The sequence below is a fragment of the Pan troglodytes genome, chromosome 14 (genome assembly GCF_028858775.2).
Source record: "Pan troglodytes isolate AG18354 chromosome 14, NHGRI_mPanTro3-v2.0_pri, whole genome shotgun sequence".
In the NCBI taxonomy this organism is placed as follows: domain Eukaryota; kingdom Metazoa; phylum Chordata; class Mammalia; order Primates; family Hominidae; genus Pan; species Pan troglodytes.
This window is the reverse complement of record NC_072412.2, coordinates 20197464-20212421: the sequence shown is the minus strand read 5'-3', so window position 1 is coordinate 20212421 and position 14958 is coordinate 20197464. Positions and strand designations below refer to the sequence as shown.

General features: G+C 50.0%; 1 protein-coding gene across 4 annotated transcripts in view; it reads left to right on the top strand.

The window, feature by feature from the left end:
- The window catches only part of LATS2 (large tumor suppressor kinase 2), an 88287-nt gene that overhangs the window by 59347 nt on the left and 13982 nt on the right, over positions 1 to 14958 (top strand). For all 4 annotated transcript variants that reach the window (XM_009426702.5, XM_001149147.8, XM_009426701.5 and 1 more), the window contains exons 3-4: positions 10602 to 10734; positions 12690 to 14113. In XM_009426702.5, coding sequence (XP_009424977.1) covers positions 10602 to 10734; positions 12690 to 14113 — 1557 coding nt within the window. The remainder of the gene's footprint in view (positions 1 to 10601; positions 10735 to 12689; positions 14114 to 14958) is intronic.

The following is a 14958-nucleotide window of genomic DNA, read 5'->3' as shown; positions in this document are numbered from 1 at the left end:
AGCTTGCGGTGAGCCGAGATAGTGCCACTGCACTCCAGCCTGGGTGACAGAGCGAGACTCCGCCTCAAAAAAAAATGGCTTTTTAAAATTTGTTATTATTTTATTACTATTTTTTTGAGACGGAGTCTCACTCTGTCGCCCAGGCTGGAGTGCAGTGGCGCTGTCTCGGCTCACTGCAGCCTCCATCTGCCAGGTTCAAGCAATTCTTCTGCCTTAGCCTCCGGAGTAACTGGGACTACAGGCGCATGCCAGTGAAATAATGGCTTATTATTTCTTATGGCTCTGTGGGTTGGCTGTGCTCAGCTGGGCAGTTCTTCTGGTCCAGTGGTATCTGCTGGGGTTCCATGTAGCTCATTCCACTGGGAACTCAGCTGGGGCTGAATACCCAAGAGTGCTTCACTCATGGGTTAGAACTGCAACACAGTTAACTGGATCTGTCTCCAACCATGGTGCGATCTGAGGACTGAAAATGGAAGTAGCCAGGCTTCTTGAGGGTGAGGCTCAGAACTGGCACAGCAGCACTTCTGCTCATTCCATTGATAGAGAAAATCACAGGCCAGCCAATATTCAAGGGGAGGGGAAGTAGATTCCGCTTCGCACTGGGAGCTGCAGCCCGTACATACAGGGATGGGAGAAATTTTTTAGTGCCCATTTTTTGGTAGCGCTGTTACACATGAATAGGAATATAGGATCCAGGACCCCTGAAACCATGCCGTGTGTGTACTAATAGGGAATTTTGAGTATATTAAGTTTCTGTGGAATGTGCTTACCTCTGTTCACCTATCTCCATTGTGACAAAAATCTTATTTTAGCAAACTTTCCTCAAAATCCTGGAATTTTACAGATAAAAGGAACTTTGGGATTAGCTTGTATATTCTTATCTTGCCATTTTATTGGACACAACTGTGATCTGGAGAATTTTTGTGATCTGTCCACAATTATGTAGCTAGATAGTACAGGCAGTTTTGTTGTAATGGAGTCTGATACATGTGTAAGCATCTTATTGTCATGCTCTCTTTAACAAATCAAAATTACTGTTCTTTCAACATAAAATTAAGTCATACTTTAATTTTTTTCATGTTCTAATCAAGCCCTTGTTCATAGGCATAACTGATTTGTGTACATAGTTACTAAGAGACATAACATTTTATACAATCAGCATTTTTTCATGTTGTTTACACTATTGAAAGTTGCCTATTTTGTTTTTGCTTATTTTTGCTACATACCATCTAGAACAGTGGTAGATTTGTTAGAGTTTTACTTATAGAAAGTATTATTTCTGGCTGTGGTAAGTGTATTCTAAGGATTATATTAATTATAATTATAGTTTAGTAGTGGCCATGTGGCCTCTAACTCCCATCCCACACTTTCCTATTTGAGGGGCTGATATATTATACCTAAATCTGACAGACATCATTATGGAAATCAGTTTTTTAAAACTGAATTATTTTAGCCTGAGGATAAATTTCAAGAAGTAAAATCATTAAATCGGGATAAAAAAATTTAATAACTTTTGATAATAAATATTCACCCCTGAATATTTTTGGTTTATACATGACCAAGAATAGTTTTACCAGCACATTTATCATTATTATTATTATTATTATTATTATTATTATTATTATGACAGAGTCTTGCTCTGTCACCCAGGCTGGAGTACAGTGGTGCAATCTCAGCTCATTGCAACCTCCACCTCCCGGGTTGAAGTGCTCCTGCCTCAGCCTCCTGAGTAGCTGGGACTACAGGCGCATGCTACCACTCCTGGCTAATTTTTTATATTTTTAGTAGAGACAGGGTTTCACCATGTTAGCCAGGATGATCTCAATCTCCTAACTTTGTGATCTGCCCGCCTCGGCTTCCCAAAGTGTTGGGATTACAGGCGTGAGCCACCACGCCCGGCCTATCTTTATAATTTTTGATTTTATTTTGGTGCTAACAATAGTTGTAAAATGCTCTTTATTTTATCAGTGTTTCTTTGTTTTGTTTTGTTTTTGATGGAGACTTGCTCTGTTGCGTGATCTTGACTCACTGCAACCTCCGCCTCCCAGGTTCAAAGTCATTCTTCTGCCTCAGCCTCCCTAGTAGCTGGGACTATATAGGTGTGTGCCACCACGCCTGGCTATTTTTTGTTTGTTTGTTTGTTTTTGTATGTTTAGTAGAGATGAGGTTTCACCACATTGTCCAGGCTGGTCTTGTGATCATTGGCAAGGCCAAGGATTTTTCATGTTCATTTTATTTTATAACAAATTTAAGGCCAGGCACCCTGGCTCATGTCTGTAATCCTAGCATTTTAGGAGGCTGAGGCGGGAGGATGGCTTGGCCTCCGGAGTTTGAGACCAGCCTGGGTTACAGTGAGAGCCCATCTCTACAAAAAAAATTTTTTAAAAATTAGCCAAGCATACTGGCTCCTGACTACAGGAGGCTGAGATGGGAGGATTGCTTAAGCCGGGCAGTGCCAGGCTGCAATGAGCCCTGATCGAGCCACTGTACTCCAGCTTGGGTGACAGAGCAAGACCCTGTCAAAAAAAAAGAAAAAGAAAAAGTGCTCGCTTCCGCAGCAGATATGAAAATTGGAACGATACAGAGATTAGCATGGCCCTTAAAAATACACAAAACAAAAACAAAACATTATGCCAAATTTCTTCTTCATTCGTTTCAAAAAGACGTATGGTTTGTACCTGTATGTGCCGAGCAGGTGTCCTCCGGGCGCGTGTCTGGTTTACCAAGGTTCGGGGGCCTGCGGCGCCACCAGCGGTGGGAGGCGGCCACGGCTGGGGCTGGAGCTTCTGCTGCATCCGCGCAAGGTGGCGACTCATTTTCTTCAAGCACACAGACATTTAAACTCCAAAGGCCACTTCTTCCATTTGTCCTCCACCTGTTTTCCAGTCACAATTGGCTCGCACACGGCACGTGCTGCGCCTGCCCAAGGTCGCCGGGGCCCCTGCCTCGCGTGGACAAGGTTGTGGACCAGGTCGCCAGAACCCCCGCCCTGCGTGCACAAGGTCGCGGGGATCCCTGTCCTGCGTGGACAAGGTCGTGGAAAAGGTCACCAGGGCCCTTGCGCCGTGTGCGCAAGGTCACCGGGACTCCTACCCTGCGTGGACAACGTCGCCAGGGCCCCCGCCCCGCGTGCACAAGGTCGTGGACAATGTCGCAGGGCCCCCACCCGGCGTGCACAATGTCGCTGCGGCCCCCGCCCCGTGTGGACAAGGTCACGGGGCTCTGCCCCACCAGCCCAAGGTTGTCGGGCCCCGCCCCGCCTCGCCCCGCATTGACAAGGCCATGGGGCCCCACCTGCCCAAGATCGCCGGGAGCGCCGCGCTCAGGGGAGGGGCACGCAATGGTGGGGCGGTTAGAGGAGCCCTGGGCCCTGAGGGCCTCATTCTTCCAGGGGCCTTTCCGTGGGGGTGGGGTTGGAACACCCTTTGGAAATTCCAGCTCCTCGGCTCCTGTGTTCTCATAAAAAAATCTAGGCCTTTGGGTCAGAGATTCTTTTGAAGACCACCCTGCTGGCAATCCTCCAAGCAAGCACAGGATCCTGCCAGAGACAGTGCAGCCTCCTCTGCCAGCCAACTGGCCCCTCTCATCCTCTTCTCTCCCTCAGTCTTTGTTTTTTCTTAATTTAATTAATTAATTAATTTTTGTTTGTTTGTTTGTTTGTGACAGGGTCTCTTGCTCTGTGTCCCAGGCTGGAGTGCAGTGGCATGATCTCAGCTCACTGCAGCCTCCACCTCCCAGGTTCAAAGTGATTCCTGCCTCAGCCTCCCATGAAGCTGGAACTACAGGCACCCACCACCATGCCCAGCTAATTTTCTCACTTTTTACAAACATGCGGGTCTTGCCCAGGCTGGTCTTGAACTCCTGGCCTCAAGCGATCCTACCTTGGCCTCCCAAAGCCCTGGGATTACAGGCGTCAGCTACAACTTAAGTGGAAGTTACCTGAGAAAGCCTGAGAGACAGGCAGACACAGACAGAGGCCCACGCAGACACGATAGGGCCAGAGTGCTCCGTTTCTACTTTTTCAGCCAAACCTCATAGTTGGAATGTTAAAACTTTAGGATATGGTTTTGCTAAGGCTTGAAAAATGCTTCCTTACCAGGAAGGGCTGAGTGGGGGATGATCTCCATAGGAAATTCCTTCCCTCATACATAATAATTGTCACTGCATTTAAATTACTTGCATTCACATGGCAATGCACGTGAAATACTTCTGCTGCTTAGACATTGCAAGCCCAGCTCCTGCCTTGCTAAGAGCTGAGCGGTAGATTGAAGGAGTGTCTTCCAGTTCCCACCCGTCCTCGTAAGCCCTGTGCTTAGTAGAAGGGGACCAAGCCAAGAGAAGCAGAGGGTGTGTCAGGAGCCCATGCTAGGCTGTCTGGCAGCTGGTCAGCAGCTGGAGAGCTGGGTGAGGCCAGCTTCCCCGAGGGACAGCAGAGAAGATCATTAAATGGTGATGTACCTGCAACAGAGGCCTGGACCATCCCATGGGGAGGTTTGGAGCTGGGGTGTGGTCCTTGCAATTGAGAGGACCAGCCTCAAGATACTGGCAGGGCCTGATACTGGCAGCTGTCCCACCCCTCAGCCACCTCGCCGTTTTGTTAAAGTGCCTCTTTTGCAGTCCTTTCTATATCAGATAGCATATGGGCAAATCTCACATTTTCCAGGCTTCGTAATGGTTAGGTCCAGTTTTAAGCGAACATCAATTTGTTGACAAAATGTAAGAGGAGAAATCTCTTGGGAAAGATACCTAAGGTACAGATGTTCAAAACTGCTTTATTCATATGTAATTTACACACCTAAAGTGGAGTTTTACAAGAGCTGTCAGTAGCAGCAGTAAACCAGTGAAACCTCAGTTTATCTTGCCCTTCTCAGTCCCTCCCCAATCTCTTAGTTTTAGCCATGAGGCAGAAAACCTCTTGAGGAGCTCTGCTTTAATGGAGTGGGAAGAATTCCTTCTATCTGGTCCAGGGCCACCACCCGAAGCTGAGACTAGCCCACTGCAGTGCATGTCACCGCTCTCCAGAAGAGACGAGGCTGCCAGGCCCCTCGGGGTGTCTGTCCTTTGTGCCATAGTATTTAGCCCTACTAGCTTCTATTCTACAGCCAATCTGACAAAATAATTTTTCATTTAATATTTATGAATCTGCAAGAATAGCCCAGAGGGTAGCAGATAAGGGCTCCAGGTAAGAGCCCGTCAGACTCTTATTTTGTAACCATTGTGGCTCCCCAAACTGTGAGGCATAGAGTTTATGCCATGTCAGGTTTTGCTGAATTTGATACGGAGTGTGAATAATAGTATCAGTTCTGCCTTCAAAGTATCCAGAATCTTCTATCAGCCCAGGCACGGTGTCTCACACCTATAATCCCAGCACCTTGGGAAGCTGAGGCAGGTGGATCACCTGAGGTCAGGAGTTCGAGACCAGCCTGGCCAACATGGCGAAACGCCACCTCTACTAAAAATACAAAAATTAGCCAGGTATGGTGGTGGTTCATGCATGTAATCCCAGCTATTCAGGAAGCTGAGGCAGGAGAATTGTTTGAATCTGGGAGATGAAATTTCAGTGAGCCAATATTACGCCACTGTACTCCACCCTGGGGGACAGAACGAGCCTCTGTCTCAAAAAAAAAAAAAATCTTCTACCACTCTAATGTAGGTAGAAAAAAAATGCTTCTGGACTGAATGTGAGATGTGAATGAAATCTCAAAGTCAAGATGCTTCCAAGGTTGGGAGCCCTGAGAGAACTGGTAAGTTAGAGGCAGGAGATCGGGTTTTGCACATGTTGAGTCATCTTACTCTTGCAGCAGGTGGCATGGAGCAGTCACTGATGAAGGAAGTGTTGAACACTGCAGGTATCTTGTGCCAAATCTGGTGCTCATATGATGGCTTCAACTCCAGCATTGAGATCTGTCTAGAAGAGAAGGCTTAATTTATGGGCGTGGTAACCAAGTTCAATGGATTAGCATCCTTCTTCTATGAGACATTAGCCCAATCCTAAATTAAGCTTTCCTAAATTAAGCTTTCTTGAGGGTTTTAGGAGAAAAATTTAGTGTGTGAGGGATTTTCTTGTTGCACGTGGCTAGGTGACTGACACAAAGTCATCAAAGTCTTGTTAGCCTACCACATTACTCTGTAAATAATTAGTAATTGGTAAATAGTGCCTGATACACACATTCAAAGAGCATTAAGATTTTGTGAACTTCTGTAGAAGAGGCTGTCCTGAAGAATGGCACGTGTGCAAACTAGATAATGGAGTAAAACTTGGAAGTTGCTGCTGTTGATAATGTTGATTTGAAATTCCCTTTAGCCTGTGCCTTGGTGCATCTCTGCTGTGTACCTTATCTCCATCTTCCACACACCAGGGCAGCCTGCCCAGTGGAACAGGCAGTATCTTCTCACTCCCTGCTTGCAGCTCTTTCTTCCTTTCATCTATCCTATGTCACAGTCTAACTCAGTCACTCACTCAATCATTCATTGAACAGATATCTGCTGATCTCTTTCTACACACTAGACACCGGAACACATACCTGAACTGTCCTCGCCTTCAGTTGGCTTGCAGCTGCACTCTTGCTTTGGGGCAGGGCTGCTCACCCTTTCCACATCTTGGCATGCATAGACGTGGATAATGTTTACACAGCAGCCTGAGGTAAGCTGGAAGAGACTGGAGGTGTCTATTGAGGCTTGGGGAAAAGAACTCATTACATTTCTTTGTATAATTATTGTAAGAAGAATACACAGTAAAACATTAGAGCCATTAAATATCAAACATGCATAAAATCTACAATTACAGTTTTTATGTTTTTTTTCCCAGAAACACATAAGATACCTTTGTGAACTGTAACAGCTAACCCTTAAGTGATGCTGATGCCCAAGCATGACATCTCCTTTCATCCCTAGAGCAACCTATTAGCCTTATTTCCCAGATGAGGAAACGGGCACTCAAAGTAAGGAAATGATTTGCTGAAAGTTACACAGCTGCTAAGCAGCAGAGGGGAGGGGTGAACCTAGGTGTGTGGCCTCCCTATCTGCGCCCTGTACCACTGCGCCATCCTGCCATCTTTTGGAATAGCCACCTACGATTCTAGATAAGGACCCTTAAATGATGATCTTTATACATTCTTCTTTTAAAAAATATTTTATTCTATTTTTTTTTTTTTTTTTTGAGACACATTCTTACTTTGTTGCCCAGCCTGCCCTACTTCCTGGACTCAAGCAATCCTCCTGCCTCAACCTCTTCAGTAGCTGGGATTACAGGCATGCGCCATCAACACCCAGCTATTTTTGTGTAGAGACGGGGTCTCACTGTGTTGCCCAGTCTGGCCTCAAACTCCCGGGCTCAAGCAGTCTTCCTGCCTCAGTCTCCCAAAGTGTTGGGATTATAGGCATGAGCCACCACATCCAGCTTAGTCTCCATACATTCTTAAGAAAGGAAGGTGAGTGACCAAGCTCCTCGGCCAGGCTTCAGCTGCATCTCTCTGACACACTCCTCCCGCATCCTGGCTCCGACCTCTTGCCATTCCCCAGACTGTGCACTTGTCTTCACTCTGTGACTCTGCATGTACTTTGTGCCCAGAGGTCATGTATTTCTGATGGATTTAGAAGTGGATTCCCATTTCCTTCAGTGTTTAAAACATAGCTCTATGTATATGTACAGTAGCATCTTCTGAGAGTTAATGTACAGATAGGAAGTACTTACTTGCTAAAGAAGGGTTGATGGACAAATAACAAGGGCAAGCCTCAAAGGACATGGGTTATTTGAAGGGTTTATTTATAAACAAGCCGGCTCATGAGTACGGTTCACTTTTAGGACTTGAAACTCCCTTCTGAACATGAGTCTTCACTTGTGGTCTCCTTGCTGATTTTTCTGAGTTCCTAGATTTGATGCACAATAAACATACACATCTTGAGTACTGGGTGCTCCATAAACAGGGAGGGAATTTGAGAACATCCACATTGACCTAGTCTGTCCTGGAGCTGTCCCTTCCTTGGCAGTCAACAGGTACTGGGTTAATGAGCACAGGCTGGTGATTCACCCTGCAGGAGACAGAGCGTTGGTCACGTTTCAGACGAAGCAATTGAACGGTTAGTGCTGATGGAAAGGCTTGTGGTTAGAGTCAGCCCCAATTGGCACATTTTTTTAATGGGTGCCAAAAGCTCCAGGGTGATCCCACAAAGATGTGGTCTTATATCGTGTCTTCCTCCAAGCTGTTGAGTCTTCGCAGACGTGATCTCATCGCATAGCACAGCTGTGAAGTAGGCGGTGGTGGGAGTCTTATCTCCTGTCCCAGGTGAGGTCAGGAAGCACTTCCCTTCTGAACCACCGCTGCCTTCTCTCTGCAACTCTTCCAGGTTGTAAACACTTGCCCTTTCTGGTAGTCCAGGCGCCACTTTAACAAACAGGTCTGTTCTTACTACCATTTTCCAATCTGTCACTTCATGTCCCATGTCCCACATGGGCAGGCAACATGGCCTGCCCATGTGGCGGCACCTCCCCAGGCCTTCCACCTCATGCTCCTCTGCAGCCCCTTGCCTGTCCCTGCCATCTTGCCATGCCCACGCCTGCATTGCTAAGAACACAGTTTACAGCCCGTGTTTTTTGTGCTGCCATTCTGCTGGCATATGGCCAGGACTGGAAAGCTTGATTCAGTATTAGACCATCATATATGGACAATAAGTGCTTAATTTGTTCTAGGCACTGTGTTAAGGGGGCAGAAGCAACCATGAGTAACATGGTTTCAGGCCCTGCCAGGTTCTTCTTGTCCTAAGGGAACCACAGACACACAGCTGAGTGCGATTCAGATCATGGGCACCACAATGCCCTATCCAGAGGTGGGGGACACTCAGTGCTGCATCTCTCTCTGCGGAGTGGCTCTGTGACCATGGCCAGGCTTCCTGCTGCAGAGCAGCCCTGCACGGCCTCCCCCACTGTCCAGGGTCTTTCTGTATCTCCACCCCTTTTTTTTTTTTTTTGAGATGGAGTCACACTTTGTCGCCAGGCTGGAGTGCAGTGGCGTGATCTCGGCTCACTGCAGCCTCCACCTCCCAGGTTTCAAGCAATTCACCTGCCTCAGCCTCCTGAGTAGCTGGAACTACAGGCACACACCACCATACCCAGCTAATTTTTGTATTTTTAGCAGAGACGGGATTTCACCATGTTGGCCAGGATGGTCTCGATCTCTTGACCTCTTGATCCACCTGCCTCGGCCTCCCAAAGTGCTGGGATTACAGGCGTGAGCCACCACGCCCAGCCATCTCCACCCCTTTCTTCTCTGCTGTCTGGGTAACTGTGGACTCCTTTCCGGAGCTCCCCGTTCTACATTTTCAGTTTCCTCCTGCCTGGTTGCCCTCCTCGTTGACCTTCAGAGTGCTCAGCCTTTCTTCTTCTGCCGAAGCCCTTTTTGTGGCCTTTGCCTGTTTTTGCCCTTGTCCCACAGCCAGCCTCAATGGTGTTCTTTTCTCTCTGCTCACCCTCCCTGTTTGCCTACAGCTCTGCGGAGCTGTCCTGAAAGGTGAAGGGGGCGCCTTCATCAGAGCCTCACCGCCCCGCCCCACTGGGCTGCCTCTCTTCGGTACCCTCCTGCCTATTCTGTCTCCCCCATCTGAGTGCCTCCAGCTCTGCACCCACAGCCGCCCCCAGCCTGACCTGCTGATGCCGTATGTCCCAGTTTGAAAGCTTCCTCGAATGCCTGCAGACAGGAGCAAAACCCTGGAGAGCCTGGCCCCCATCTGTGGGTCCATCCCCCCATCTCCACCTACCCTTGCGTGCTGCTGCCATGGGCCTATCTTTCCCCAGGCTTCTGCTCTGGCTGTCCCATCTGCCAGGAATGCCTTTTCTCTCCCAGGGCTCTCCACCTGCCCAAAGTCTGGAACAGCTAGCCATGCCACCACCTCATCTTTCGGGGGGAAGGAGGCTTTCTCCTGTGGCCCTCATCCATTTTACCTGCCCTCTCCCGTGGTGGCCACCAGTCCCTGTCTTCTTCCCACAAGCAGTTTGAGCGACCTGTCCTGGACCGGTGTGGCTCCATGGGCTCCTGTTTTGTCTCCTTTCTTTCTTCTACGAGTCAGATCTCTAAGGGCCAGTCCTCCGCTGCTATAGCCAGCACGGGGCATTGTAAACAGTAGGCGTGTAATATGTGACTCTTCGGCAGCTGCACCCTCTCCCTGGGGACAGGTTTCCTAGTCCCAAAGTTAGCCTGGAGGTTAGCTGAGGTTAAAGCCAGGTTCCCTGACTCCCACAGTTCTTCTCCTTAAACGTTTCTAGTTTTAGGTTCATCCTGAACTCACCAGTCCAACCACAAAAGTTTTCTGAGGAGAAGCAGAATTTAAGTCTCTTTCAGGCCCATCATCAAAATTCCCATATGTCCTTGACATAAGGCTAAATAGTCTATGGTGTGGCTTGTGCTAGGCTTTTGCCATCAGGCACCTGCAGGGCACACAGCCACCTGCACTCATTCTGAGGGTCTCCTGCAGCGAGCATATGGCAGGTTCTCAGCAGTACAGAGGCGAAGTGTCCCAGCACAGTCCAGCACGGAGTGGGGATGGGAGTCTTTGGTGGCTTTGTTTTAGGATGACATGCACTTACTTCTCCTTTACTTCCCTCCCAGGAGATGGCTGGCCGAGCTCTCAAGCAGACTGGCAGCAGGAGCATCGAGGCCGCCCTGGAGTACATCAGCAAGATGGGCTACCTGGACCCGAGGAATGAGCAGATCGTGCGGGTCATTAAGCAGACCTCCCCAGGTGAGCCCAGGCCTGCAGCATGGTGGGCAAAGATGGTTTGTGGCTTAAGGACAACAAAACCATGTGCAGAGGGGTCCAACCTGGCCTGGCCTGGCCAGAGCCAGTCTCCTGGCACATTGCCTCATTCAGTTAACAGGCAAGCTGAGCCTGCCCTGCCCTGACAGAGTCAGGCCCTGGCGGGAGCAGCCCCAAGTGGTAGACCGTGGGACACGCCTGGTGCTTGCCCCATCCAGCCTTGTCTGAAATTACCTTAGTACTTCCTACCTAGGGGAAAGTGTGTGCTTGTTTTATGAAAGATCAAAAAAGTTAGCAAAGCGGGCGTAAAAATGGTCTTTTCACTTTCTCTTGGGCCTGTGGAGGGATCTTTGACAAGGGTGGCTTCTTTCCTCAATTCTAAAACACACCTCTCTCACATCGTAGCCTCTGAGAGTGGGGGTTCAATGGCAGGCAGTGTGGGCAGAGCGCTGGGCCCCCCTCAGCATCCCCTGTGAAGGGCCTGAGGCACCGCACCAAACCCCTGCTTTTTACTGGCTATGGATGAATGTTACTTTCCCAAGATAGAGCACATGGGCCCTGTGATTGGTACCTGAGGCCCCTGGGGTGTGATAAAGGATTCATGGCCAGGCGCAGTGGCTCAAGGCTGTAACCCAACACTGTGTGGCCTGGTTTTGTTTTGTTTTGTTTTGTGTAATCCCAACTCTTTGGGAGGCTGAGGCCAGAGGATAGAGGCAGGAGTTGGAGACCAGCCTGGGCGACAGAGGGAGACCTCGTCTGTATTTAAAAAAAAAAAAAAAAAATCCCTAGTAATTAGCAAGAGTTTTCCCTATTTTGTGGAAGACCTTGGATAAAACCTACTTCATGTGGGTGAGAAAAATCTCACCTTTTTAAGTTATATCTCCGTTGTTAAAAGGACACACATTTTTGTTTTCTTCTTAAGAGAAGGAACTTCCTTAAATAGCCCCCAGCTGGCCATCCATGTCAGAATTCTTCCAGTTTTGAGGCCTTAGAGCACAGCTCAAAGGGAAGGCCAGGCCCATGGTCTGTGCTGATTTCCCTCTGCACTTGCCTTTGGTGTTGTCTCTTCACTGACGTCTTCTGGGCCCAGGGAAAACAAAGCCTTGGTGTGCCTGTGATCTTTGCTCAGTGCCAGGCTGTCAGGGCCTTCACTCTGCCAGGTATCGGGGTGGTCTTCCTGTGGGCAAGGCCCAGCCTTTCCACTCTTCGGCACCCTCTGCTAAGTCGAGCCAAGTGGAGCAGTTGGCCTGAAGAAATGAAAGGAACCTTTGTCCTTCCTTCCGGTGTCTGTTTCAGATGAGATGTACAAAATGGAGGTCAGGATTAAGGTAGCAGCAGATGAAATCAATCTGGATATTTGTAGAGAGGTTTTGTGTGGTTTTTATTATTGTGTATATATTGCTTTGTTTTAATATAGACAAAAAAACTAGAAAATCTTTTAATTTGGAAAAGAGGTGAAAGAGAAGTGGAGCAGCTGCTGCACAGTGGATACAGTTCTGCCCTTTCTGTGAGGGAGCAGCGCTTTGGGAACCGTGTGTTGGTAAACTCAGCCCCCCACAATTTGGGCATGATAGGGTTTTGAAAAAGTAAAGCTGGCTATGCAGACGGCTCCCTAGCCTGACAGGAGAGTGACCCCAGTGTGGTCCCCAGGGGGCAGGGACGCACCTCAGGATGTGGACGCAGTCTTCTCTTCTGCCCTTGGCCCTCCCATGTGCCCTTCAGCTTGTCTCCACTCTGCTAACACATTAGGGCAACTGGTCCTGCTGGCAGGGCAGAGGGGAGTCCACTGACCCTGTGCTGGGCAGAATGCAGCACGTCAGGGCCCAGGGTTCAAGACCCTCAGCCCCGAGGGCAGCGCTAGAGTGGGGACCAGCCTGAAAGTGCCAGAACCCACTGATCACACCCACTCTGATGCTGTCTCCCTGTTTTTTCCACTGCAGGAAAGGGGCTCATGCCAACCCCAGTGACGCGGAGGCCCAGCTTCGAAGGAACCGGCGATTCGTTTGCGTCCTACCACCAGCTGAGCGGTACCCCCTACGAGGGCCCAAGCTTCGGCGCCGACGGCCCCACGGCGCTGGAGGAGATGCCGCGGCCGTACGTGGACTACCTCTTCCCCGGAGTCGGCCCCCATGGGCCTGGCCACCAGCACCAGCACCCACCCAAGGGCTACGGTGCCAGCGTAGAGGCAGCAGGGGCACACTTCCCGCTGCAGGGCTCGCACTACGGGCGGCCGCACCTGCTGGTGCCTGGGGAACCCCTGGGCTACGGAGTGCAGCGCAGCCCCTCCTTCCAGAGCAAGACGCCGCCGGAGACCGGGGGTTACGCCAGCCTGCCCACGAAGGGCCAGGGAGGACCGCCAGGCGCCGGCCTCGCTTTCCCACCCCCTGCCGCCGGGCTCTACGTGCCGCACCCACACCACAAGCAGGCCGGCCCCGCGGCCCACCAGCTGCATGTGCTGGGCTCCCGCAGCCAGGTGTTCGCCAGCGACAGCCCCCCGCAGAGCCTGCTCACTCCCTCGCGGAACAGCCTCAATGTGGACCTGTATGAATTGAGCAGCACCTCCGTCCAGCAGTGGCCGGCTGCCACCCCGGCCCGCCGGGACTCCCTGCAGAAGCCGGGCCTGGAGGCCCCGCCGCGCGCGCACGTGGCCTTCCGGCCTGACTGCCCAGTGCCCAGCAGGACCAACTCCTTCAACAGCCACCAGCCGCGGCCGGGTCCGCCTGGCAAGGCCGAGCCCTCCCTGCCTGCCCCCAACACCGTGACGGCTGTCACGGCCGCGCACATCTTACACCCGGTGAAGAGCGTGCGTGTGCTGAGGCCGGAGCCGCAGACGGCTGTGGGGCCCTCGCACCCCGCCTGGGTGCCCGCGCCTGCCCCGGCCCCCGCCCCCGCCCCCGCCCCGGCCGCGGAGGGCCTGGACGCCAAGGAGGAGCATGCCCTGGCGCTGGGCGGCGCAGGCGCCTACCCGCTGGACGTGGAGTACGGAGGCCCAGACCGGAGGTGCCCGCCTCCGCCCTACCCGAAGCACCTGCTGCTGCGCAGCAAGTCGGAGCAGTACGACCTGGACAGCCTGTGCGCAGGCATGGAGCAGAGCCTCCGTGCGGGCCCCAACGAGCCCGAGGGCGGCGACAAGAGCCGCAAAAGCACCAAGGGGGACAAAGGCGGAAAGGATAAAAAGCAGATTCAGACCTCTCCCGTTCCCGTCCGCAAAAACAGCAGAGACGAAGAGAAGAGAGAGTCACGCATCAAGAGCTACTCGCCATACGCCTTTAAGTTCTTCATGGAGCAGCACGTGGAGAATGTCATCAAAACCTACCAGCAGAAGGTTAACCGGAGGCTGCAGCTGGAGCAAGAAATGGCCAAAGTAATTTCACACTTCGTTTTTACTATTTGTTCCCGGCTCATCCCTCTACTGGCAATAGGAAGCACGCACAATCCCTTTTCTGTTTCGACTGTATACCCCTTATCATCAAAACGGCTAACGGGCGACAGTCTGGTTCTGGGGCCAACAACTTGGAGAAGTTGCAAATGGTGTGACCTCCCTTTCTCCTTTCCCCTTGACTCTTCTGAAGAATCAGAGATAGCTGTGCATAATGTAGCCAGCGTAATGTAGGTAATCTACAATTTACATTGTAGGTAAATTAGCAAATTAAGTTTTAGGGTATGTCCTCGCTTAACAAAATTCATCATGGATTAATAATAGAACATTTGAATGAGTAGAAACAAAGTTTAAGGTTTTGTAAATTGATATTGTGGGATTTTGGAAGAAAAATGTATCTAGTAGTGATTCCATTTATTCTTTTAAGTGTTTAGTTAGTAACTAATGATATAGGTATACCTTAGTTGACACTGAAGTGCTGAAGAAGGTAATTATTGATGAAATTATTTAAATTAAAATGTAACAGATTTAAATCACACAAAGCCAATAATTCCAAAGCCTGAAAACCAGATTTGTGTTCTTTTCAGTGTCCCGTATTCACTGATTTTTTTACAGATATACTTTCATTTGTGGTTTTTTTTATTTTTATTTTTTATTTTTTAATTTTTTTTGAGACGGAGTCTTGCTCTGTCACCCAGGCTGGAGCGCAATGGCGCGATCTTGGCTCGCTGCAACCTCCGCCTCCTGGGTTCAAGCGATTCTCCTGCCTCATCTTCCCGAGTAGTTGGGGTTACAGGTGCCTACCACCACACCCGGCCATTTTTTTGTGT